The following is a 27,985-nucleotide window of genomic DNA, read 5'->3' on the forward strand; positions in this document are numbered from 1 at the left end:
CTGGCAGCCTGAGTTCTGATTTACACAGCAGTGGAGGCCAAGCCTGGCCTCAACAGTAGGTTTCTCACAGGGTCTGGGCAAGGCAGGACCCTGACCAGACACACACAGTACAGCTGGCTGAGGGGCAGAGCAGCCACAGTCCACACACTGTCTGCTTTATGTACCAGCCTCACCTCAGTTTCCTTTAGGTTCCCTTGGTCTTGTGTTCTGTCATGAGTTAAGAGCATCACAGTTAAAACTTTTTAACTGAGAAAAGACAAGAAATCAAACTATCCATGAAATCATTTATTTTCTGAAAAGACTTTTTTTTTGTTTCTTTTTGGTGCATTTGATCATGTCCAGGGCCCTGTGCCATCCAAACAAGCACACCACCACTGAGTCACTTTTATTCCTTTCCTGTAAGTTCTTCAGTTAGTGAAAGGAGGGGAAACAGACCTGCTGTTCTGTCTGTGACTATCAGGTCTTCCAGGATAACAAAGCATGTCTAGCAGATGTTTCTCAGTCTTCCAAGTCCCACGGCTTCAAGAGACTCAGTAACTTCTCTGGGAGGCCCCAGACCACACTGTGATGGGATGTGCAAGCTGTGTGTCGTTAGCCTTGGTGGCCCTGGAGGAAGGTGGCTCTTCAGGACAGATGCTTGTTAGACACAAGGTCAACAGAACAGAAAGCCCTGGGTCACTCACAGTATTTCTGACAGCATGCAGGTTTTCAGTTCAGTTTTTTAGCTTCTGAACCAGGTGTTAAAAGCCTTTAGGATGTGGAGACTTTTCTTTTAGAATCTGGTGCAGACCCTTTCTTACTCATGGCTGACACTCGTCTTATTCTATTAAAACAAGAAAAACAAATGTTAATTACAAATCTTCTAAAGATACCCATCAGTTGCAAAACAAGCAAGCCAGGTTTGGGGGAAAAACCCCTGGTGGATTCTGAAGTTCCCTGAGATCTCTTTTCTAAAATCAAGCTGTTGCTTTCCTGGGCGTGCCCATGGTCATACAGGAGCAAACCATTGCCCTCGATAGCAGCGTGGTCAAAGTAGTCCAGGTGTTTGTGAGAGAAGGTATGCAGAGAGCACTACTTCAAAGGGTTGCAGCTTTAAGACTTGGCCAGGATCTGACTCAATATACCCACAGTGTGGGGAGTGAAGTCTCTTACCGCTTGACCTTTTGCATCTCGTCAATGGTGTCTGGAAGTGAAACTCCAGAGCTCTCTGGGAAGAAGAAAGTGATGATAGCTGTCAGGATGGTCAGACTTCCCATGACGATATAAGGCAGGTGGCGATCATAGGCACCTGTGGTTGAGCAGAGGACCCAGGTTACAGTGAGACTTGATCTTGGTTGGGCCTTTCATTCTCTCAGGACTCTAGAGAGGGCTTGCTGTCCTGTTGGCGACAGTGTTCCTAAAGCCTGGGCTGCCAGAGTGAGTCTGGCATCTAAAGAGTCAGAACCCAGACCTGGAACACATGTGCCCGAGGTCCAGCAGTGTTTATACTAGACAAGAGAGAGGTCTAGGGGAACAGAGACAGGACAGCTGCAGGCTTTCCAGGCAACACAAGGGGCTTGTCCAGGACAGGAACAAATTTCCACCTCTGTAGATCGGTCACAGTCTATTTGCACTCAGGTTAGACCAGGGGCCGCCTAAGTAGAGCCATGGAGCTTGCAAGGGACTTGCTGCTCTCTGGACACTGGCGAGTCCTCTCCTGAGCTGGAGCTATGCAGAGGAGGAGCCCTGCCAGGAGGGAGGACTTCTCTGAACCACAGAGATTGGTGTCCTGCTACATAAAATGTCAAAAGGCACATCTTTACAGGGCATACAACACCCTGTCAAGGGTGCCATGCAGGCCTGTATGCCACCCGGTCAGCAGGCTGAGGCAAGAGGAGCAAAAGTTCAAGGGCTGCTGGGGCTGCAGAGCAAGTTCAAGCCCAGCTTGTACAACTTAGTCGACTATTGTCTTGGAAAGTAAACTGAGGGCCAGGGAGATGGCTCAGCTGCTTAAAATACTTGCTGCTAAGCGTGGAGTCTGGGGTTCCATCCCCAGGATACACATGGTAGAAGAAAAGAACTGACTCCCTAAATTGTTCTCTGACCTCCACAGATACACTGAATGAATGAAGTGTTTAAGTTATGGCAACTGTCTGTCTATCAGATCTCTTGAATGGACAGGATTCTCTTCATGTTCCTAACTCTAAAATGATATTCCTCCAGTAAAGCACACTAGCTCCCTAAAGCATGATAAAGAAATTGTACTTTGTGATGGAAGGTCTGGGGAGACTGAAGTAGAAACTCCCACACTTTCTCATTCCCATCTAGCTGCTCTGTGAGCTGTTTTCCATTTGCAAATGAGGGCCTTCTCCACACTACACTTGCAAAGGACCTTCTCCAGTCAGGGATCCAGGAACTGAAGCATCCTGCTAACCTGGGTGCTTGTTCTCCAGCTCACATTAAGGCTACTTAGAGCTTCTGTCCCATCGCTCCAGTGCACTGTGGAACTTACCAAGGTAGACAAAGTAGGGAGACAGGATGCTGCCAAGGCGGGATGCTGTGGAGCTGACCCCCACACCCATGTTTCTGACCACAGTGGGGTACAGCTCGGCCGTGTACACATAGACCATGGAATAGGCAGAGGTGATTCCAAACTTGCCCACCATCACCAGGGCAGTGGACAAGTAAAGTAAATCTGGAGAGACAGAAAAAGAGCACAGTCAAGAGCGTCAGTGTAAGGGTTGCCTTGAGGCGTTCTTTTCCCTTTTCTCCCTGATTTGGGGTGGAGAGGGTTGGTCAGTTTCTGTAACTTCCTGTTGGAAGAAAACACTATGGCTAAGATTCCTCAAAGGAGATTAGTAAAGGAGACAGGGCACTTCATGTGAGGGTACATGTCCCTCAACCCGGAGGCACCGACATAAGCGCCCTATCGGCCTAGCCCGCCTACCTTAATCCGTGTTAAAGTGAGCTGCTTCACCTGGTCCTCACACTGAGGGCACGGTGCATCTAACTCAGGACTTGTGTGTGAATGGGGGAGGTCAGTTCTAACTCAGGTCGTGTGTGCAGTCTACTCAAGGAGTTCATAGATCTGGGCTTTCGAGGTGGCCCAGTGGGCAACAGAGCTTTCAGCCAAGCCCAAAACTTGAGTTTCATCCCCAGGATCTGCACACTGGAAGGAGAGATCCAACACTTCCCACATCCTGCAAGTTGTCCTCTGACCTTTACATGTGTGCTGGAAACATGTCTCCCTTCTCCAAATAAATAAGTGTAATAAAACCATCTGAACTTGGGGATGACCCTCCAATTGACTTCACTCCTAATGGGTATAACTAAGTGTCCCACAGATCACTGTGAGCTCAGGTGAGAGCCGCTCCTAGGTTCCTTCTGCCACATAATGGTGTAGTCCTCTGTAGGGGTGGGGGTCTCAGTATCACGGTTCTCAAAGTAATGACCAGAGGTTCCCAAACCAAAGGGGCATGAATGATTCTGGCAAAAAAATGGACAAATTAACTTGTCTTCTGGTCAGAATGTACTCCTTCTGCCCTCCAGTGGGGTACCAAGGCAGTTTTACCAGAAAAGTCCTATGTACAGTCTCTGAGACCTTTCTTTTCTTTCTTTTTATAATCATGATGGACTCATTTCTATTAGAATATCAGAGCAATAATGTAGCCCAGGCCAATGTCAGATGCCCCAAATGGCCAAGGTTGACTTTGAACTGATTCTCCTGCATCCTCCTCCTGTTCTTGGATTACAGGTGTTACCCATGTCTCAGGCTCTGTCTTCACTATCAAATCTGTAATATTCTCCTGACCTTCCGAAGGTGTTCTGTTACCTCATGTAAACTTTACTCAATACCTCTTGTTCAGGGTGCTACCCATGACTGCTCTTTAGATGAGTTGAATTTCCTTTATTTCTGTTCACAGATGTTACTAACATCTGTGAAGGACCAGCATCTACCTTGTCTTCTCCACTAGAAACAGACTCCATGCAGAGCCACTCCAGCTATTGATTGAATAAGTAATATGACAGAACTAGTGGGATGACTCTCTTTTTTCTTTATTCTAGAGGAAAATACATATGAATATATTAACTTGGGCCTAGGGCTTAATCAACAGCCGGATGCTTTCTTCCCACCAAACAAGCCCAGGCCATGAAGAACACTCTTGTTTTATGACACCATCTCTTGATTTTTAAGTGAACATTGTATACATGCAGCACACGTATAAGAGTCTTTACTTTCTTCACGCCATTAATAGCCTGGTTCAAGAAAGGGAAACACGGGGCTGGGGATTTAGCTCAGTGGTAGAGCACTTACCTAGGAAGCGCAAGGCCCTGGGTTCAGTCCCCTGCTCCGAAAAAAAAAGAACCAAAAAAAAAAAAAAAAAAAAAAAGAAAGGGAAACACAGGAGACTCAGGATTGTAAATTAATGTGGCCCATACCTGAAGGCACAAGTTGCAATATGAGAAGGACACTGCCACCCAAGAAAAGGGAACCAGCCATGGAATAACGCCGGGTCACATGCTGTAGCAATAGCCAGGCCAACACATAGGCAGGGACTTCAACAGCTGCCAGTAGGAAGCCATTCACGTAGATGTTCCCATTCAAGTTAGGAGTGTCAAGAGAAAGTCCGAAGTAGCCCACTGATATGGTCAGCCTGAAAGAGGGTGCAGAAGAGAGCTGGAGAAGCAACATCCATCTCTCCAGACCCACACACCTCGACAAACTTTCATCCTGACAAGTCCTAAACTGCCTTTGGTGCAGGGGAATGGGAGGGCAGTAGCAGACTCCATTCCTGATTTATAGCTCAGATCATCCCATAAAGAAAGTGTCTTAGCATAATGCTTCATATAATTCACAATGACTTAATTACTAGAGAAAGTCCCAATGTGCATTTCAACATTAGAATCTTACACCAAACACTCGGTTTACAAAAGCCCAATTTCCCAATCCCTTTGGCAAACCTCTATCTTCAAAAAAAAAAAAAAAAAAAAAAAAAACCACCCCAAAACCAAAAACAAACAAACAAACAAACCATACATTATGATTCACGGCAGTCAGAAAATTACAGTATGAAGTAGCAAGACTGGAGTTTACTATAACATGAGGAACAGTATTAAAGTTTCACAGCATTAGAAAATTTGAGAACCACTGCTCTATGAAAATCCCAGAAGGGCCCTATAATGCTTTCATGTTTCCAGAAAGCTCTTAGCAGCCTCAGGAGCATAAAGCATGAAGTGTCTTCACTAAATCCCTTCTTCAAACCCCCAACTGTCCTAGCCAGAGTGTGTGTGTCACCAATAGAGAACTTTTTAGGAAGAACAGACAGAAATGGAGCTGGGGGTTGTTGTAGGGTGTGTGTAAATGACAGACAATGTGGCCTCAATGTAGGGCCAGTCCTTCTGTCTCCATGAGCACAGTAGAATTTCTGTCAGCTCCTTCCTGACTATTTACCACAGATAATCTACTGAGGGAGGGGACAAGAGACAGAACAATCAAGGAAGGACCTATGGGATTCCCTTGTGGGACCCCGAGATCTCAGCCACCATGATCATTTTCTCCTTTTCTGGGTTTCCATTACATTAAAAACTGTTATGTCCCCATGGCTGCCATCCATCCCAAGGAAGAACCCTTGTGTCATGTGATGACAGCTTTGGTCTGAAGTGTGTCTGTAGACAAGAGTCCTGACAGTGGGTGTGGTTTAGGCAGGTCTCACTTACGCACCACAGGATTATGGACATGATGGTGAGGATCCTGATATTCCGTGTTCGGACCAGATCATAAATGTGGTGCGACTGAGTATTTTTGGCATTTCCATCTTGTAAGTTAGTGGTCTAGGAAGGAGAACAGGTTGAAGACGTGCCTCATATAGACATACACCTAGCCCCCATCATTTTCGCTATCTACTTCTCAAGAGTTAGGGAACATTCCAAGGTTCTTCCTTGAAAAGACAGAAGTACAATGACTCAAGGGAATGTCTAAGGTCCCTGCAGCCTTAGTCAAGAACAAACTAGAATAAAGGACAATGAGGGATTAAGAGAGGTGTACAGCAAAGGCAGAGGCCCAAGCAGACAGCTGCTTGCATTACCCCGTCCATCCTCACTGGTCGCCTCCCAGGGAGGCTTTTGGGATTCCTATGGTAGGCTGACTCCTTGCTTTCAGTCAGAGAAAAGTAAGACTGTGTATTTTACTGAACTGACATTTAAATGGAACGAATGTTTGGGGTCCTCATACCATATAGTTACTGGTCTTCTTCCAGAAAAAAAAATCTAATTGAAAGCAGGAAAACTGAGCCACCCTTCACCCAGAGTAACTTCCTATGAGATCCAGCAGAGCCAAGGCCGTCATGCCTAAACACACTGTCACTGCTTTCTTAGTTAACCCAGCTCAGCTGTTCAGCAAAAGGTCAACTTGGGACTCAAATCCTCTGAAACAGCCTCAATTTCCTAAGTGATGCCAATGAGGCTATGGGTTTACCCACACCTATCCCTTACTTAAATGCCAGCAAAGCACCCTGACTTAAGATGTCCTCAGGCACATTCCAGGCCTCACTTCTGTGCTTCAGAGTCCGTCCAGAGCATGCTGAGTCACAGCTGCTCCTAGGCCACCATTTAAGGACTCTCAGTGGCTATCAGCATCTTGGTTTCCTATAACCAAGGCCCACGTCCTCATAAGCCCAGAACATTTCAAACATGCTTGTTGCTACACTGTAAGGAATTCCTCATGGTTTATGAGAACAGGAAAGAGGTGGCTGTGAGAAAGGACATGGATGGTACTTGATGAGTAAAGCCTGTCAGACACAGAACACTGCTGGGTGCGAATCTACAGTATTCTATCTTCAGACAGCGGTCCCCAAGATGTAAGAAACAAGGACTTCCCAAAACACTAAAGTCAAAGGAAGCCCCTTTCTCATGAAGGGTGTTTACTATTAAAAAGTGATGGTTAAGCCAGACTTGGTGGCATATCTCTTTAATTTCAGCTCTTGGGAGGCAGAAGAGTCAGATCATTGTTTGAGATAAGCCTGGTCTACACAGAGAGTTCCAGACCAGTCAGGGTTACACAGTAAGAATCTATGTTAAAAAAAAGCAAGCAAGGAGGCAGGAAAGCAAGCAATGTGTAAAAAGTATGATTACTGGAATAGGAAAGGAAACATGGCAAGAAAAAAATCATGGGAGTTAGAACACATCCCTCTCATCCTCTGAGGTCTGTGTGTACTCATGAGTGTATATGTGTATGCACCACATGGATGTGTGTATCTGTGTGTATGTGAATGAAGACTACAGGTTGACCTGGGATGTCACCACCAATCACTTTTCTAGCTTATCTTTGACGCAGGGTCTCTCATTGACTGATTGTCCTTCTGTCCAGTAAGCTCCAGGGGTCCTGCTGTCTCTGCTCCCCCAGTACTGGGATTACAGCCACACTCAGCCATGCCTGACATTCAGTCTGTTGTTGGGGATCTGAACTTGGGCCCTGATGCTTGTGTGGCGAGCACTTTACAGACTGAATCATCCATCCTTCTATTCCTCCAACTTCTACATTTAACAACCCTTGCCTTAGGGGTGCCCATGGCTTAGGGAAGGCAAGGGCTAAGTTCCTGTGAGCTGTGCTGCATGCTGCTGACCTCAAACGGTCAGTGGGAGCCTCCCCAGTGGCTTCCACATGGTGTTTACCTCACTGGGATCGAAGATAGTGGAAGGCGCAACAATCCCATTGAATTTGGCAGCTTTGCGGATGATCACCTCTGCCTCTTTAACTCGGCCTTGAGAGATGAGCCATCGGGGGGACTCAGGGATGAACCTGGAAGTACAGCACAATCTAGTGAGGCCTCCTGCTCTCTAGAGGCTGGACATGGCTCAACTGCATACGGGAAGTGAGGTTTCAGACAGAGAGGCAGGAGCGTGGAATGTGCAGTATTCATAAGGCAGAAATAGAAATGGTCCAGTAACTACCTGAGGTGTGAGCTCTGAGTGGAATGAGCAAACCCTGAAGCATCCTCCTGTACATCCCAAGGGGATCCCCACTCTGGCTGGCATCTGCATGTCTGCAATGGTGGTGCCCCCTTCTGGGCTTTAAGGAGACAGGTACAAGATGGGCTCCTGATGCCTGGCTTCTGCTGAGAGTCAGGCCCACCTAGATCCTGCTCTATTCTACTCTGTCCGAGAGAGGCACAGGATCTTCTGCAGAGATCACTTAACATCCACTTCTTCCTACTCCACCTCTGATTTACTCAATAGACTTGTCGGTCTCTCTACACAAAACAGCCTTGTTATTAGGGCCGGAGACTGGTGAGTATTTTCCTTATGCTTGTGACCAGGCAGCCCTCTCTCCTCTCATAACCAGGAGCCACGATACATTGTTTTTTCTGCTCCCATTCTCTCCAGGATGCTCTCCACTGTGCAAGGGGTGAGGATCTCAACTTAGTCTAGTCTACCTGCCAGGATCCATTCTTGGCTTGGAATAGCTGTTGCTTTCCCTGCCCAATCTTCCTCTGTGGCAGCACAGCTGGACCTGCCTTCCTCTGCACAGCCACTGGAGGAAGCTCAATGTGGAGCTCTCCCTCTCTTTACTTTCCAACCCCCCCGGTCTGGGGCCTCAGCATCAAGCAGCTATAGTCTAGGTCTTGCTGGGACCTGGGGACTTCCCAGAGGTTTGGCTGGTCTCTATCTGCTTGCAGCAAATTCTTACTTCGACGTAGAACAGGGCAGAGGAGATACCTGCTAATGTCTTGGGATTCTGTGTTCTTTTGACTTTTCTGAGTATGGGGAGATTTTGTGAACTGACATAAATAATATGCACCCCCCTTTTGTGGGATCTAGAATTGAAATTTTAGGCCTACTGCTGCCCTCTACTGGACGTGACACAGAAGCCACCCCCAGGGTAGGCAGCCCAAGGGCCAGGGCCACACTTACCACCAGAGAGCCCCACACAGCACCCCTGGTAAAGTAATTGCCATCAGCAGCATCCTCCAGTCTCTGATGAAGTATGCAAACAGAGGCAGCACCATGAAGCCAAATGCAAAAAATATGCAAATTCCTAAGGTGGCGAATATAATTCGAATTGACTTGGAAAGAATTTCTGTTCCTGTTCAAAACAAGGAAGAGTCAAGTTAATCATTAATTAGGGTTATTTCCTATAAATCTTCTGTGATATCATTTTTAACATAGAGACAAGAGGGAGCCAGAAGTAGCTGTGTGCTCAGAGTCTCTGGGAGGGGGCTACATCTGAACTGACTAAGTCTGCTCTGATTTGCTCCTGGGGTATTTCTCTGAGGTCCCTAGGCAACAGTTCTCTTATGAAAACATCATCACCACCCTCAGACACATGCTAAAGAGCGTTACACCCCTGTAAATCCTTACGCAAGGAAGAATTAACCAAAGGCAAAATCACCACTAAAGCCACACATGCTAACTATTATCCTTTGTAGAAAAAATGACCTAGTAACTGAGAAAAGAAAATAATCATCCTTCCCAGTATACAGCCAAAGGAACCCAGTGATCTGATTGGTTAGAGCAAGGCTCTTCTAAACAGGGAGACTAGAAGCTTTCCAGTGGGAACAAGGTGGCTTGTCTAAGTCATAGCATTGAAGGATAGACTCTGACCCAAACCTGAACTGCACTGCTCAACTCACTCTCCTGGGCAGACACTGATAGGCAGCAATGCTCTGCAGCATCCCTTTCCTGGGGAGCCTGCCCATCATGGCCCATCTCCCCTTGGTGTGCCTCCTTCTTTCCATGCAAGCCTTTAAAAAGGGAATCCTAGTTAATGACTGAAGTACTAATAAGGCCAAGAGGCCACAAGTCAGAGGCCAGAAGAACAGGACATCAGAAGTCAGAACCCTTGTCAGGCTCAACTTCCCATGTGGTGAAGTAGGTTTATTTACTAGGGAATTCTAGTGAGGGACATCACAACTTGTCTCCAGTAAAGTGAAATGCAGGATCTAGAACTAAACTCCAACCTGATGTCCATACCCAGAACAAATGCTGCCACGTAGTTGGATATATGTCCCATGCCAACAAGGGCAAAGAGCAGAGTAAACATCTCGAAGTTCACAGAGAAGACCTGCAGGAAGCTGAAGCCAGTATGCATGCCCATGGTCCAAAACAGCACAGGCTTGCGACCAAACCTGGAGAGGAAAGGAGGATCACAGAGAAGCAGCTGGGAGAGGCAGCAGCCACTGGCTCCACAGAGGGGCTGTCTCCTGACACAGGGACTGGCACCAGGGTAGTTCCCTCCCTCTCACTCTCCATGCGAACATTGAATTCCATACTTTCCAGGATGAATGTGTAGCCTGGACACTCAGGCTGCCTCAATGGCAGTGCCACAATGGGGCTAATGACTGCAGGGGATGGAAAGACATTTGTTATGTGTAAATCCACATGTTCATAATAAGCTTTACAGACAAATACACATAAAAACCTTAAATGCATCATTGTGTAACAATATGACTTTTAAAACAGTATAATGCCTTACAAATTAAAACATTAACTACACTTATTTACATTTTTAGGAGGGTTTGAGAAATAATATGACAGAATATTTCATATTCTTTACACAATCAAATAGACAATGGCACATATATTTTGATAAGCATAAAACAGTCACATGTTGGTAGCGTTCAGGAGCAAAATATTTATAAAGAAGTGTGTTAACAAACATGTCTGGTAACTGTGTGCATTATTTTATTCCCGAAGTCAGCTGAAGCAACCACAATGTCTTTCTTCTGCTTTATCAGGGCTGAAAACCTAGTTCTAGGCTCGTGTTCTACCGTTGTGGTCTACCCCAATTCACAATTCTAATTTCTTGTTTTAAATTTTCTTTCATTTTTATTTACTGGGGTACATCCATGTGGAGGTCAGAGGACAACTTATGGGAGTTGATTCTTTCCATCAACCAGTTGAATACTGTGGACTAAACTCAGGTCATTATGGGCAACAAGCAGTTACCTGTTGAGAAGGTCGCCAGCCAAGCAATATATCTTTTTTTTTTTGAGTTAAAAATTTTTAATTTTATCTTATGTGTACAGGAGTTTTCCCTGCACATATGACTGGGCACACTATATGCATGCTTGGGGCCCTCAGAGGCCAGAAGAGGGGATTAGACCCCCTAGAACTGGGGGTTCTAGGCATCTAAGCAGGAGCTGGAAATTGAACCCAGGTCCTTCAAGAGCGCCAGTTCTCTCAACATCTGGGTGGTCTCTCTGATCCCCAATCTAACTCTTGGGGATCAAAAAAAACCAACAAAAACCAAAGAAACACAACAACCACCACCCCTCCATCTGTCACCCAAGGATCTGGAGAAATGGTCATCTTTCACAAGGATAGAGGCACAAAAAAGCACATCTCTTCATTGACTGAGGATGTTTCAACATATCAGCACAATAGTTACATTCGAAATTGATGTTGGGATAATGTATTTTTCATGAAATCAAATATTCATGAAATGCACAAAATAAAAAAGCCTATATATAATCTATCTATCTATCTATCTATCTATCTATCTATCTATCTATCTATCTATCTATCTATCTATCTATATGTCTAGAACTGGAAATTATGCAAATATGACATCTATAGCATAGTGAATTATAGAAAAAAATACTTGTACATCAGAGTACCCAGAGGAGACGGGTATAGCTCAGAGGCAAGTGCATGCTGAGCACACACAAGGTCCTGGGTTAAATTTCCATCACAAATGAAATGGAAACAAAAGCAACTGCAAAAAGAAGACCCAGCACTCAAAACTGTATATTATGGGATAGATTACGGGCAACTGCACAAAGGCAGCAGAGGAGCAGAAGACTGGCACCATCACCTACAGTGTAGACTGCTGCTGTCTTTGCTAAGTTAGCACGCTTGTTTTCTTTTGGTCATGGTTCTTTCTGGAGAATACATTCACATGCACCGTCTACATGGTGGGCCTTCTCCTAAGTCCATGCAGACTCACACACTGATCTCTTAGGGAAGCACTCTTTGATACACCTGACACAATGCTTCCTCTGGTGTTCTAGGCATCTGTTCTGACTAACGTGTTGCAGTTTTCCTGAGTGCTATCAAAGCATGCATCAATCCCTTCCCGGGACATAGCCTTCTATTTTCTTTACATCCTTCCTTACAGTGAGAATCTCTTTTTGGAGGCTTTCCTTGGTGTGTGTGTGTGTGTGTGTGTGTGTGTGTGTGTGTGTACATGTGCATTTTGTGCATATGTGTGAGTGTGTGTTCTCCTGTGCACATGTGTGTATATGCATGTGGAGACCAGAGGTCAATCTCGGTGTTATTATGCAGAACACCATTTTAAGACCGGTTTCTCACGGGCATCTAGAACTCACTCCTAGGCTAGGGTGACTTGCCAATAATCTCCAGGGAGCCTGCTGCTCCTGTCCTTCAGTCACTGGGACAATAAAGGCATGCCATGCCACCCTGATATTACATGGGTGCTGGGGACTGAGTATGGAACTTCATGGTTGTGGGGCAGCCCTTCACTGTGCTAATTCCCCAGGTTCAGGATTCAGAGTTTGAAGTTTCTCTTTGTGATTCGGGGCAGTTTTAGGCTTCAGGGTTTGTTGCTTTGAACTATCCCTCTATCAATTATGATTGGCACTGACACGGAAGTGGTTACTCATGGGTGCTAACTTGGATGGGCAAACACTGGATGGGCTTCTGAGGCCTTGAAGTTCTCCTACCTGACTTGCAGTTGTTCTCAGGCCACCTCCATTTTGGTTGAATTGTCATGATGATGGAATCGAAAGTAATTTGGTTTCCAGATCTAAAGTAAACTTGTTTCTCTAGATTCTTATCCTCCCCAACCTTAAAGATTTCCTCAGTCATGACTCATCAAGAGAGATATTTCTCCATCACCTGCATTCTTGAATTTATCACTCCCTGATTACTCCTAGTAACAGCCAAATATGGGCCAAACAGGAAACTTTTCAATCTCCTTCCCAGACTATGGGATTGCACTGAGATTGTTATGAAGTGTGGAAGGGACACTACTGTGCCACACCACACGGGCCTGAAGTCTTCTCTCAGGTCTTGCTGTGCTGCTATTGTCTAGCCTATGATGTAAGCTATTTTAATAATCTCCACCCACAATCAACCTGAAGGAAAGTAGCGCTTCTGCTTGAGACTGGTCTCAGCTGGCTCGCACCATGTGCATTCAGGAGTGCTTACTCTCTTATATTAAAAACTGGCAATGTGGTTGCCCTTAAGAAGGTACTGTCTGGTTGGTGAGGCAATATTAACCACACTTTAATTAACCATGCTACTGGACATGCCATGATACACTGAGACAAGTGCATAAAGGAAACGGTCTACAGGTCCACAGAGACACATTAAGGAACTCAGACTCCAAGGGCAGGTATTGTGCACTATGGGATGATCTTCCTGACGATGGAGCACTGATGAGGTCCAAAGAAAAGGTAACAGATGCCAACGGGGAAGTATTCAGTCTAGAATGAGAGACCATTATTGATCCTGTGACATCACTTTTCATTCACTAATTTCTCTTCAGTGCCATGAAATCCAGGAACTGAGGTAATGGAAACTGCCACCTTGAGCCATTCGTATGGCCAAGAGACAGCATTAAATGGAAGGAGGATTCAGACTCTCAGTACAGGTGCTGTGGCTGCTGAGCATGCATATGAGTACGTGATTAACTCAGAAAGGCATTAGCTGCCCAACAGGGCTTTGGAGGAAGAAAGGAGCCAAACTGCAAAAGACTCTATGGCTATCGATTGGTAAAGGAGGAGACTCTGATTGTTTGTAAGGAGGGTATACTACAAGTACAAGACAGACTAGTGTAAGCTCTATCCTCCTTCCTTCCAAACGCTGCTCAGGACGACAGAGATCTAGGGAATACTTTACATCACTACTTTCTGGCAGCTGGAAGTTGTAAAGAAAAAAATCCTCGTTTTTTATTTTTTATGTTTATTTAATGTGTTCACTTTTTATTTATTTATTTATTTATTTATTTATTTATTTATTTATTTATTTATTTATTTATTTTGGAGCTGAGGACCAAACCCAGGGCCTTACCACTGAGCTAAATCCCCAGCCCCCTCACTTTTGTTTTTAAACAGTGTCTTACATATAGCTAGGCTGGCCTCAAAGTCTATCCTTCTGTTTAGCTTCTAGTGCCTGGATTATAGGTACGCATAACCATGCTTAGAGTAGAAAACTTCATTTTGAACTTTACCTTTTCATTTGTTATATTTTGGGTGAGGGGTGAGAGGTTAGGGTGTAGGATGGTGGGGTGCATGTGAACTAGAGGAGTGCATGTGGTAGTCAGAGGACAACTTGCTGGGGTTGGTTCTCTCCTACCATGTGGGTCCTGATGACAGAACTCAGGTGGTTGAGCTTTACTCAGAGCAATGTCTCCCACTCACAGACCTGGTCCGGTCACTTTTAAAGACTGGCAACAAAATGGCAAACACACATATTTACAAAACCAGGAAATACCAGTCTACTTATTCTGTGTTGAACCTCTCATAATCCAGAAAGCTAGTTTAGTAATCTCAAAAACTCATGACAACGTGCCAAGTGGTGGTGGCACATACCTTTAATCCCAGGCAGGCACATCTATAAATTCAAAGACAGCCTGGTTTACAGATCAAGTTCCAGGGTAGCCCTGGCTACACACACACACACACACACACACACACACACACACACACACACACACACACACACACACACACGCTTCTCATTTTCCTTCCATCAATACAATCCTATCAAATCCTTTTTCAAAATGCATGTCTGATAGTCACACTCTGGTTTAAAAAACAACTCTCAAGGCTCCTCACTTCTCCAATCCAAATGCTTCACTGTGATCTGAGCTAAGCCACGTTTGCCCATCAGCTCTGGCCTCTGCCTGCTTCGTGGTCCTTGTCTCCATCTGAGTTTCCAGACCTCAACCACAGTGGACTTTTTTCTGTTCCTAAGCCTCTTGTCTAGACTTTAACACATGATGGGTTTTCCTGCCCAGAGTGCCCTTCTTCTCTCCACCTCTTTGACACCAAATGTCTACTCATCTTTCAACTTTCAGCTCATGCTTTGCTTCCCAGTAAATCCTCCTGACCCCTGATGGACACTTTCATGGCACTCTGACCTTCCCTGGTATCATTTCCCATGGCCAAGGAAAATAATCGCTTCTTCAGTAAGTTGAATCCATCTATCTGCTCTGTAAAGGCGCGTTCTGGATGAGCAGAGATAGTCCAGAAAGCCAGAGGAGCAAGGAGCCCTGGGCCTCAGTAGAAACTACCACTTGCCAACCACATACCCTGGCACATAAATTAGCCACAGTGTTTTACTTGCCCCACTTACAAAGTGGGAATAACAGTTCCTGTCACAGGGGGTGAAGATATGGTCACCTATTTGGTTTTTAAGGTGTGCTGTACTTGGAACAGTGCCTGGCACATACTACATATTTGCTAAATAGACAAGAGCAATCAATCAATGCTTGTTACTAGATTAAGAGAAGTGTCATTCCCAACAGGGAGGGGCCTCAGGCTCAGCCAAAACTTGCAATCATGGTCACAGCCTACTGACATCTCTATTTAAAAAAAAATTAGTTTTTGTTTTTGAAACAGGGTTTCTCTGTGTAGCTCTGTATATACCAGACTATTTTCAAACTGAGAGAACCACCTGCCTCTGCTTCCTGAGTACTGGTCCTAAAGCAGTGTGCCTCTAGACACGACATCTTAGTGATGCCTGTAGTGTACCCTGTAGCAGTTCAGTATTTTATATTTAATCACTAAGTGACTTTTGAAAAATAAATCTAATGAGATATGCAGTTTGTAAGTTTTCATTAGCCGAGAGTGGTGTACATCCTGATTCAGGAGGACTGCCATACATTTAATGTCAGCCTGGCTTACACAGCAAGTACTAGGTCAGCTAGTTTCTTGTCTGGAGAAAAAAAAAACACTCACAAAGCCAAGGGCCAGCAAGATGGCTCAGCAGGCTGTGTGAGCATCATGAATTCGGTTGGATCCCTAGAACTAATATCAAAAGTAGGATTCCTCTATTTTCTCCTGACCTCTAAATGAAAGTTTTTGTTCACATACCTCTCCCCCACTGTACATTTGTACACAAATCACAAATACAAATTTAAAAAACAACAAACAAGACCCAAAAAACTTTGAGAAATGATGGGAGACTGATCCGTAGATGTACACATGAAATCATGCAGCTTCAGGAGCATGTGACAGAGCATGTGACAGAGCATGTGAGAGAGCAAGTAGCTTTGCTTCCCAGGCAAGATGACATTCTGTCTCAGCCTGGACTTCTCTGTGAGCTTCCTAGCTGGCCAGGAAGATGCTGAGCACCCTTTACTGCAGAGGTTCTCAGCTTCCTAATGCTGGGATCCCCCTCAAATGCTGGCGACCCCTCAGCTATAAAATTATTTTCATTGCTACTACATAAATATTATTTTGTTACTCCTGAGAACTGTAATGTAAATATCTGACATGCAGGATATCTGATATGGGATATCTGTAAAGGGGGTTGCGACCCACAAGTTGAGAACCCTGCTCTCCTGGGTCTAGGAGTATCCTGTTAGTGTCACCATAGCTAAGGATCTGTTGAAGTCCTCTCTGCTGACCTCAGCTGTCTGTGATAGATCCCAAAGCTCCAACTAAAGGAACTTAGCATAATGAATCTGAGAATTTCACAAAAGCTGTGGACCTTGATGAAATAACAATAAAGACAGCGACCCTTCCTCAACAATCCCCGATTTTATTGTTGCCTTTGGTTGCTGAGGCAGATTCTCCCTAAGTAGCCCAAGATGACCTTGAACTCTCAACCCTCTGCTCTCAGTCATCTGAGTACTAAGATGAGAGGTGTGTACCCCCACCCATTACTTAAATTTCAAGGGCATTTTGATTTTCTGAGCCATTAATGGACCTCAGATAAAAGCTTTAAAATTGGACAATACTATGCTTGTAACAAATAACATTCACTCTCTTGGTCACACAGTAAGTGCCATAACCACAGGCCACTTTGCTAAAGGACAGCCGAGTTCTGCTTCTCACAACACTTTTCTAACGTTGCTCAGAGAGTAAGCTGGTCTTCTTGCAAATACAGAAGTGGCCACCATGGTGTTGACTAATGTACAACACAGTGCATCCACACATGTGTAATGTCAATCTCTCTCCTCTTCAGGGATGGGAGAATGGTATAATCTCCTAAGGAAAGTAATCCAGACTAGTATAGATGTGACTCATGACAAAGTAACCAGTCATTGGACCATGGGCACACATGGCTTGACTAGCTCAGTTTTCTCTGTTTAGTAAGGATTAGAAAATACTGTGGGAGGTTGTTGGCCTGTTTTACTTGATATGGAGTCTATGCTAGACATAGATACTGTTGCTTCTGAAACAAATGGCCCTGGGCTAAGAGAACATCATCATTTGAAGTCAAGTCCAGGTATATACTCCTTGATTAGTGCTGGACACCTTACCTGTCTGAGAGCTGTCCCGAAATGAAGGAGCCTAAGAGCACACCCACGTAAAACATGGAGGTGGTGAGTGGGGCTTTCCAGGCATCGTTACACACCAGGTTCCACTGTAGGAGGAGCAAAGGGATGCATCACTCACTCCTTTTCTGAAATTTAAGGCTTCTTGGAAAATGAACTGGCATACCCTACATCCCGAATGTTCTGACTATAGGAGCTCAATGATCTACGCAATGACTCACCTGAGCAGGAAAGCAGAGAAAGCAGGTGGCCTCTCCCTCTCCATCTTGTCTTTCATATTGTAGGCTCCCATGTCACGGTTTAACTTAAGGAGGGGGAGAGGAGCAAGTAACAGCATTCTACCAAGCCAGATACTGACCTCTGGTCAGCAATGCTTTTGTGATGCCAAGGAATGTGGAAGAGGCAAGGTACTCTTGTGGGGAGTCTAAGAGGCAAAGCATCCAGCAAAAGATTGAGGCCAAAGGGCTGACAGCGCTCTGTCTAGACTTGTTCCATCAACTGTCTTTGGGCTCCCATCAAGTCAATGGTCCCTTCAGTACCTGTAGTATTCTATGCTGGAACATCTGATACCACACTGCCCCACACATCTGACTAAACCCAGAATGCCTTGGAGCTATGAACTGGGAGTCTGGAAGCTGGGTGTTAACTGCTACTTCAGTGTTACCTGGTTTTCTAACCTCACATAAGGCCCTACCCATCACACTGAACAGTGCCTTAATTTCCTTGTCTAGAAAACAGAGATGGGGCAAAAAAAAAAAATAGGCTTCTCTGCTCGCATTTCCACCATTCAAAATATGGTTCCATTACAGTTACCACAACCAGGAAGTGATCTGTGCAGGGGAGAGTGGGGTACATGGGGAAACAGTGACACTTAGATATTTTGAGGTCTCAGCCCAATATGGAGCTGTAAGACTAGCAAACAGTCCAAACAGGGACTTTAGTGGTTCCCAGGAAGATGTTGCTTGGTCATAGACTGTGTATAGAAGGAAACTTTAAATTTTGCAGAGCTTGGCAAAGCCATGCACGGGGGATGCCCTACTGTTTTGTATGGCTGTGATAGGTATGCTCTGGAGAGGCGTGAACCCTAGAGACTTCACTCCAGGATTGCTCATTGCAGCTGATTTGCCTTTCCTGCCAATATTACATAGCCTAATGATTCCTAGGTATCAGTCCACTCTATTGGGCAAATTTCCTGCAGATCAACATAAAGATGAACTTTCACTGATTTAATGCTGTTTAGATGTACTAATGATTTTATAGAATTCCTGATTTGATTCAAATAATTTTAGCAAGTTAGAATAATTGGTAGAAAGTTTAAGGAGATGGCTTTAGTTGTTTTGCCAGAAAGATATAATAAAGTTAGAATCAAGAATAGAATGTGGGGATCACAACCACCAAAATGAAGTTCAATTCCTTCGTGACTTCTGACCAAAGCAAGAACTATAGATGGCATTTCAATGCACCTTCTCACATTCGGAGGAACATCATGTTTCCCCCTCTTTCCAAAGAGCTGAGAGAGAATTATAATGTTCAATCTATGCCCATTCTAAAGGATGATGATGTTCAGGTTGTTCGAGGACACTACAAAGGCCAGCAGATTCTGCACAGCATTGGTGGTTCATCTGTGTAGTCCCTGGGGTGGAAACGTAACTGTTCTTTGGAAAGTTGGTTGGATGGCGTTTTTGCTGGGGCAAACATGTGAAGGAACATTTTGTTAAAGTGGACAGATGTGAAAGGCTAAGGCAGACTCATGAAGGAATGTTTCACTGAAGTAGACACAGGAGAGAGGATGCTCTGCTAAAGTAAGCATGTAAAAGGACATGGAATGAAGGATTCTTTGCTAATGACATGTATATATTGGTTTGTCTTACATTGTGTAGTTGAGCTGCATTTGTTGGGACTCCATAGAGAGAAACACACCAAAAAACTTCTGGTGCTGTGCTGCAGTTTGTTGCTGCTTGCAAGGACTCCGGCTGACTGGATGCACATTCTGAGGCAAGACCTGTGCTGAGGCAAGGCTTGTGGAGGACACATGATGTTTGTAGGGTATAAATAGGACTCAATGGAGTGAAGGACACAGAGCTTGGCTTGCTGGTACAGCTAGCTATGCTTGTGGGTCTTGTGTCTTCGCTGATCTTTGCTTCCCCGAGAGAGAGGCACAGCTGAGAACTTCTCCTGGTGTTACTGTTGGTCCCTCCTGCTGACTCGAGCCGAAGCTGAGGCCTGCCTGTTTCTGCTAGGTCATGTCCCTGCTGTTGCTAACCAGACTCTACCGAACTGGACTGTTGGTGTATCTGTGAAGTGTTTGTGAGTGGATCAAGCTGCTGCTGCCTGCTAACCAGAGAACTGAATTGCTAATTTCCAGACAACACAGATGGGAATTGCTTCAAAGAATCTTTCTAAACAGGTCCACTTCTCCCATATCCTTTCTTTTCCATTATCTCTGGTGGGTGATGCCCCACTGTTTTGTACAGCTGCAATGGGTGAATTCTGGAGAGGCACAGCTCTAGGAGCTTCATCCCAGGATCGCTTCTTGCTACCAATGTGCCTTCTCATGTTTGTCATTGCTATATTCCTCATACATCTGGCACAGAGAGATCCTTATTGCCCATAGCCTGGTGTGATTACTTCCTGGGTGATAATCCACTATGTTGAGCCAAGTTTCCTACAGATCAAAATAAATATAAACTTTCCTGAGATAATGCTGTTTAGATCAATTAATGATTCTGTGATTCCAGATTTGATTTAAATAGTTTTAGGAAGTTAGATAGTTGATAGAAAGTTTAAGGAGATGGTTTAAGTTGTTTTGCCAGAAAGATATAAAAAAAGTTAGAATTAAGAGCAGAATGTGCCTCCTCCCTTATAGAATAGTGAGGGTTACAAAAGGAGGACAGTGAGCATTTATGTGTTACAAGCATGTAATTGTACCAGAGAGAAAAGTAGACTTGGGACCAGTTAAATGGTCAAAGAAAACATTTCATTCTGTGTTGGGCCTGAGTTCCTGGATCTTGTGATCTATAGATATGACCACAGGTTTTGTTGTGCACCATGAAAAGACAAGGTTATAAATAAAGAGTAAATAATTCTAAGTATAAGAATAGAGAGTAGATGAACTGTCATCAGCTAAGTATAGGAAAACACAAAATTGTCATCATAGCATAATGCAAAATACATTCAGTCCAACTTCAAAAGTCCCATAGTCTATAACAGTCTCAACAATGTTAAAAGTCCAAAGTCTCTTCTGAGATTCACCTAATCACTGAATTGTAATCTCAAAAATTAAAAAGCAGATTATATACTTCCAACATCACAGGATATACATTACCATTACAAAATGTTATAGTAGGAATATTGGACCAAAGCAAGACCAAACCTGCTGGGCAAACTCCAAGCTGCATCTCCATGTCTGATATTAAAGTGCTTTCATATCTCCAACTCTTCATCTTTGTTGACTGCAACAAACTTCTCTCTCTTGGGCTGGTTCCACTCCTTTAGCAGCTTTCCTCGGAAGGTATCCCATGGCTCTGATATCTCTAGCACCTTGGGGTATCCAAGGCAACTTAAACTTTATACCTTCTTGTTCCAATGTCTGCGATCCACACATGCTTGGAGCTCCTCCAAAGGGCTTGGGTCACTTCTCCAGCTCTGCCCTCTGTAGCACTCTAGGCTCTGGTTGACTCCACTCCACTTCCTCTACTGTTCTTGGTGGTCATCCCATAGTTCTGGCATCTCCAATATGCTAGGGTTTCCTGCTGCAACTAGGCTTCACCAATAGCCTCTCATAGGCTCTCTTCATGGTGCCAAGCCTCAACTTCTTTGCATGACCCCTTCATTCCTGGGCTATCAACTGCAACTGAGGCTGCAGCTTCTTACCAATGACTTTTCCTGGCCTCTTGCAGTGCCAAGCCTCAGCTGCTCTCCATAACCCTTCATGTCTTCAAAACCAGTACCACTTGGGTGGTTCTTACATATTACCAAGCCCAGCTGAAGCATGACGTACAACCTTGGCTATCTTTGGAACAGTTTTTTTTTTTTCTGCTCTCAGAAAACACTTCACAGAAGATTTCACCTCAGTGATGCTGATCTCTTTTTCTATCACCATTTTGCATCTTAAAGGATTCATGAAGGGCTTGTTTTCTGGGCCTTTCCATTGTGGAGCATTAGGTTTCACACAGTGTATCTACTCTGTCATTGCAATTTCCCTCACCCTTAAAATCCCTTCATCAACACTAAGTCAAAGAATATCAGGCAACTACAACTCCTTTTCAGTAGGCCCATCTTTTGAGAAACGCTTCAGTCAACCATTCAAACAAACTTTTGACACCTTTTTGTAACTTGCGAGCTTCCATATTAAACCTAGAATCTCCACTCAGAGGGCTCATATCAATAAACTCAGCCTGATCTAGTTTTGTTTCTTCAACCATTATCCTACACCCTTAAAGTCCATTCTCACACATATTCCCCAGACTTCTGCTTGAATGAATTAGCAAACTCATTAATTTCCTTAATAGTGAAGCACACTTCCTCATGGACTAGACTTTCTAACTTTTCCTCTAGGGGCCTTCTTTACATTAAGTTTGCTTACAGGTCTAGTGGAAACCTATAGACCTTGAAGAACATCAGTATTGACTTTCCTGGCAATTTTTTCAGAGAAAGTCACTGCTGGTTTATCAAACAATGAAGGAGCAATTTCTGCAGGTAAAAAGGGTAATATTTCAAGAGGTGGGGCTGTGGGTACTACTTCCTCAGGTGAGGTGAGACTCCCCATGAGAATATGAGGATTTAAAGTTCTCAGCCACACATCCCCACCCCAGGTTATAGGATTTCATTCTTTGCCAATTAATGCCCTTATTTTAACTGCTGACACTGTCTGAGGCTGAAACTTGAATTTTCACTGTAATTCAGCCAACCTTATAACAAATACTTCAGTTTGATTGTTCTGCAACTTGAGCTCTATGGCTGCTGGAGGGAAGATTCTCTTCAGGGGAGTCTTAGAAATCTTTAGATTGTTTTCCTGCATCTGCAGTCGGTCAATTTTATCATGCAGCTCATTGCTTTCCATTATCAATTTATTCAGAGATGCTAAGAGCAACGAGCCAGCAAAATCATTTTCCTTATTTTCCCACAAACTGTAGAAATTTTCGTATACTATGTCACCTAATCCATTGCCAGTCACAATTGATGGATCAAGATAGTCAAAGGTATTTACCTCTTTAAGTTTGAAATATAATTTCCACCATAGCCTTCAATATTCTCCAAGCTCCCAGAGTGTTTGGAGAGCTTTCAGTAGTTCAAGGTACTGATGAATTACTCAGTCCCATGAGGCTGGGTATTTCAGATAGTCTTCTCTAAAGCTGGAATCCTGAAGAAGTAGGTTCCAGCAGATGTGCTGGCAAGTAAGTGCAAACAGACGAAGAATAAACACTTCCTTTTTCCATTGTCCTTACATAGGCCCCCAGCATAAGGCATGACCCAGATTAAAAGTGTGTACCACCAGGCCTGGATTTGGAACTTGCTTTGCCCCATGCTGGCCTTGAACTCAGAGATCTGTTTGCCACTGTCTCCTAGGATTAAAGGCATGTAGTATCTTGCCTGAGACTAAGCTTTTCATGGCCACAATGCTTCAAGATCTGGACCACAGATGTATCCTTCATTTCTGAATTGTTGTTCATTCAGATGTAGTCAAGTTGAAGATCAGGAATAGCCATCACAGAGTGGAATATGGTGGTTTCAATATGCTTGACCCATGGGAAGTGGCACTATTAGGAGGTGTGGCCCTGTTGGAGTAGGTGTAACCTTGTTGAAGGAAGTATGTCACTGTAGGGGTGGATTTTGAGGTCCTACGCTCAAGCTCTGCCTAGTGCAAAAGAAAGTTTCATTCTAGCTGCCTCTAGATCAAGATGTAAAACTCTCAGCAACTCCTCCAGCACCATGTCTATTTGCCTGCTACCATGCTTCCTTCCATGATGATAATGGACTGAACCTCTGAAACTGTAAGTCAGTCTCAATTAAATGTCCTTTATAAGAGTTGCCTTGGTCACGGTGTCTCTTTATAGCAATGAAACCCTAACTAAGATGATGAGCTTACCCTTGAACCTAGTACTCCTGTACTCATCTGGCTACTCAGTTATATACCTAAAGCTCTGGAAGCCCAGACCATCAGTGCTTCTCTTCTACTTGGTGGGTGGATGATGGACTTGGCCACGAGTCAAGCTTCATGGCTGGAAAGCTGTAAGGGGAACCAAACTTGGAGACTCTAGAACAGCTATGACCAAGGGTCTGCACTTCTTTCTAGTCAGAAATGTGCCTCTCTAGTACATTTGACTCAGGTTCTCTGGGTTCAATGATATATTAATATAGCTGTCAAGTATTCTCAAACCGTTCATTGAGATAAGACTCCTATGAATAGACATGAATGCCGACATGGAGACCAGAGGAATAAAGTGGATGTTCTGCTTTATTCCTCTGAGAAAGGGTCTCTCACTGAACTGTGTTGCTGTGCCTGGCTTTCCCTGCTTCTTTCCCTGCTTTTACAAAAGAGTATTAAAAAATTATTTTTGGTGTATGAATATCTGTCTATGTGAGTGTATGCCACATGTGCTGAGAAGAGGATGCTGGATTATCTGAAACTGAAGTTCCAGGTGGTTCTGAGCGGCCCGATGGGGGTTCTAGGAACTGAACTTGAGTCTTCTGCATGAGGGCCTGCTTGCTTCCTTCCTTTCTTTCTTCCTTCCTTTCTTCCTTTCTTTCTTTCTTCCTTTCTTTCTAGTATAGGGGCTTGTATTCAAAATCAGGTCTCTTTATGATCGAGTAGCAAGCACTCTTACCCACTGAGTTATCTCTCTAGCCCCAAAAAGTACCTCTTGACCTCATATATAATAAGGATTATTTTTCTATTATGGGGAGAGAGGGTTGGGTACAGATCCCAGGAAATTACAATTGGTGCCCAAGTACCCCAAACACATCCACATGCACCAATAAGCAGCATGTCAGTCACATACCCAGCTGAGTGACAGAGAAGTGTCAAAGTCACCCAAGAATATGAGGGGATGAAGAATTTGGTTTCCACCACTCATTAGAGAAGGTTATATGCCTTAATTTAACTTTCCAGTGATCTTGTCTCAGAATACTGTGGAGAAGACTCCATATCAACAAGTCACCCTGGATAGATCTGCAGCCACATGGGTCCTTAAGAAATAACAATCGAGGGCAAATGGAAGACAGTTTCTCCTGGGGCACGACAAGACTTCATTTTGGGGTGAGGATAGGTGAGGGAAGGAAGAGTAACTAGAGAAAGAGTAGAGTTTGAAATACATGTTTCTTTAACTTTAAAAAGTTCTGCAAACAAGCACAAGGCCCTGGGTTGGGTCCCCAGCTCCGGAAAAAAAAAAAAAAAGTTCTGCAAAGAGTATTTCCTTTCTGAACAGAGGCTAAAACTGTGGCCACTTCTCTGGAGCAAGTCCTAATTCCACGCCTCTGAAACACACCAGTATCTTGGAAAAGTCCCACCACTCAAGGTCTCAGGGCATCTCCTAGGGGCAGCACCTTCCGGACTCTATTTTCAATGCGACCTATGGACCGATGGCCAGCCTGACACTTGTACACCGAGGGGTGTACTGTGGTTAGAAATCATCTCATAAAATGTTCCTGGAAGATGCTCATCACCAGAGAGCTTGTGGGTTGGATGAAGGCAACAACCATCGCCCTCGATGTCACCAGACCCTGACAGGGGGCTGCCACCTACCTCTGTCACGATGGTGGACAGGAAGACCTCCTTGCTGTATTCCCAGCCATCCAGGCAGTTCTCCAGTTCCAGCTGCTTCAGGTCCACATCCTCTCCTGGCTCCAGTCCCAGAGCAGAGAAGTTGGCGATGGTGGCCAGTCGGTAGCGGCGGCATTTATGAGGCACCTGCCGTCCGTCCTTCATCTCCAACGGGATGCTGTGGTTGCGCCACGCGCTGCTCAGGTTCACGGTGTCTGGTACCAGGCAACGGTGCTCCGGACTCGCCGTCAGGAACACGGCTGACAACCCAGTAAAGCCATTGGGGATGATGCTGGCACTGAGCAGGAAGAAGATGAGGCGCTGGAAGGGCCCCCACTCGCCCAGAAAGGCGGTCAACTCGTCGTAGTCAGGCATATAGTAGGCAGTCCACCGGGTCCCGCTGGGAATCTGAAGACACTTGGGCGCAGTGGGAGACGCACGGTTTGGCTATGCGCGTGCGCCCGGAACCCCAGTCACTGGTCCAAGAGGAGTGCGAGAAAGCGTCGGGAGACGTTTTCCACACGAACAAGCTCGTGAGTTCCTCCCGCCGCCTCAGACTCCGCCAGTGCCAAAGACACCCAGGGCGTGAGGCCATGTTGGACTCCGCTTCTGGCCTAGACTCCAAGGTGGGCAGTGCAGCCCTGAGACGAAACTTGAGGTGGGCGGGGCCGGCGTGATCATTAGTAGGCACTGGACGCGCCTGTACGTGAGGCGGACCTGGTCCCGGACCGAAATGGCCTGGCTTCAGAATTCAGAGGGAGGCTTGGAGTCCCTTGCCCAGTACCCGAGCTGTTCCTTGAGGAAAGCCCTGAGGTGAAGTCCCTCGGCGTCCAGCCCAGAGTGTAGGCAAGTAGGGCTGGGGGCGGGGCCTCTGTAGTCCCCGCCCCGAAGAAGCTGATGCTTGGGGGACATTTATGTCTTCTCAAGCCACACCCCAGAGCAGGTCCCCAAGCCTCCTTTGGGGGAAGTGGTGACCAAATTGGGTGTTGACTTGGAGAAAAGTTTAGGATTTCAGTATGAAATACTCTCTCAACTTTTTGTTATAGGTCAGGAAGGGATTGTATCCCACCGGAAATCTGCTCCTTCAGAGGACCTGAGTTCAATTCCCAGCATGCGTTGGTGGCTTACAACCTTCTGTAACTCCAGTAAATTAGTGCCCTTCTCTGGTCTCCAGGACACCAGGCATACATTAAGTGCACAGGCATACATGCAGGCAAAACGCCCACTCACATAATAATCATTAAAAGATCGAGACAGATTTTGAGACTGTGGTCATGAGGCTGTGGGCAGTCGTTCATCACACTGACTTACGTAAATATTAAAATTTAACTTCAAGATTCAGGATCTTCGACTAGGATTAAACTCTCAGATTAGTTATTTTCACAGTTAATTAAGAGCAGACTGGCGATGATCTACATAGTTAGTTTCAGGCCAGCCAGGGCTGCACAGTGAAACCCTGTCTCACAACAAACACACAGTCTCACAATGAAACCCATTATTTTGTGCAAATACTACTTTCTAGAATTAAAAAAAAGATAAGGTATAAAAAATAGCAACTGTGTGATTCTAAAGTAATATTGTCAAGTGAAATGAGAAGTTACATTTATAATTTTACTATTTATTTATTTATTTATTTATTTATTTATTTATTTATGAGATGGGTCCTACTATATTTTCCTGGCTTTATCTGCAACTTTGATCATAAATGATAACCTACCTCATCCTCTCCAGTAGCAGGGACAACAGGCATAAACAGCATTATCATTAAAATTGTCTTGATACCTATTGTATTAGTAGCTTTTCTTGTTACATAGACAAAAGCAACTTAAGGGAGAAAGGGTTTGTTTGGGCTCCAGGTCAGAGGGTGGAGTCAGTCACTCTGGGAAGGCATGGTGGCAGGAGTCAGCTTGTCACAGTCTATCCTCAGCCAGGAAGCCAGGAGTGATAAATGCTGGTGCTTAGCTTGCTTCTCCTCTTTATTTAGTCCTGGACCCCAGGCCATGGACCGGATGCCACCCACTGTTAGGGATACTCTTCCCACTTCAACTAACCTGATCTAGAAACTTCCTCACAGATATGCCTAGAGATTTCCCTCTTAGGTGATTCTAGACCCTGTCAAGTTGACAACAATCATTATCACAACTGTATTAACAACAATTTCCAGATTTAGTAACTAAAAGTTTTACGTGGTCAGATTCAAATGTTGCATAAAGAACTAAGAGTTTGAAGTATAGTTACAGATTCACATGTGCGGGGACATGTGAAGTCGAGATGGAAGTGGCTGTCCTGTGTTCTCCCTGGCAGGGCTGCCTATCCGTTAGCGCTGGGGTGTGGCTCAGTGGGAGAGTGCTTACCTCACATGCACCAGGCCCTGGATGGGATCCCAGTCTGGTAAGAAAGGCTTTTCTTTAAAAAGTATGCAATTAACTGTAACAATGTTATTGTTTTATTATAAAATTGGCATGAAAGCATTGAAATGAATTCAATTCTTATTAAAAACCACTAATCCCTGTCTTTCATACTAAGTCTTAAGACTTCAGTGTGTAGTTTAGAGGACATTTCAGTTGAATCTAGTGAAGCACATTTAAATACTCAGCAGCTACTTCTAGTTAGTGGTTACCTTGTTGGTTGGCATTTTTTAAGGCCTTTAAATTTTGGGTTGTTACTAATAATTTGAGCATTACATGATGTTTCTATCTTATGAAAGTGCATTTCAATGGTTTTTGTTCGTTTGTTTGTTTTCTCCCGTGGGTTTTTCTTTTCTTTCTTTTTTCTTT

General features: G+C 44.6%; 1 protein-coding gene across 6 annotated transcripts; it reads right to left on the reverse strand.

Moving 5' to 3' along the window:
- Positions 1 to 270: 270 nt before the first annotated feature.
- On the reverse strand, positions 271 to 27,982 carry Slc22a21 (solute carrier family 22 (organic cation transporter), member 21). Of its 6 annotated transcripts, XM_008767743.4 has the most exons (10): positions 25,191 to 27,982; positions 17,432 to 17,535; positions 9,949 to 10,103; positions 8,890 to 9,061; positions 7,651 to 7,777; positions 5,702 to 5,811; positions 4,420 to 4,634; positions 2,492 to 2,674; positions 1,153 to 1,288; positions 271 to 823 (listed from the first exon to the last, which is right to left on the reverse strand). In XM_008767743.4, exons 1-10 carry the CDS (start codon positions 25,581 to 25,583, stop codon positions 751 to 753), a joined length of 1,668 nt encoding a protein of 555 aa, XP_008765965.1. In that variant the 5' UTR covers positions 25,584 to 27,982; the 3' UTR covers positions 271 to 750. The 6 variants fall into 6 exon arrangements, with proteins under 6 accessions (XP_008765965.1, XP_038943123.1, XP_038943122.1 ...); XM_039087195.2 differs by lacking the exon at positions 17,432 to 17,535 and having other exon boundaries at positions 25,191 to 25,308; XM_039087194.2 differs by lacking the exons at positions 9,949 to 10,103; positions 17,432 to 17,535.
- Between the last annotated feature and the right edge of the window lie 3 nt (positions 27,983 to 27,985).

Source organism: Rattus norvegicus, chromosome 10, assembly GCF_036323735.1.
Source record: "Rattus norvegicus strain BN/NHsdMcwi chromosome 10, GRCr8, whole genome shotgun sequence".
NCBI classification, from domain to species: Eukaryota; Metazoa; Chordata; class Mammalia; order Rodentia; family Muridae; genus Rattus; species Rattus norvegicus.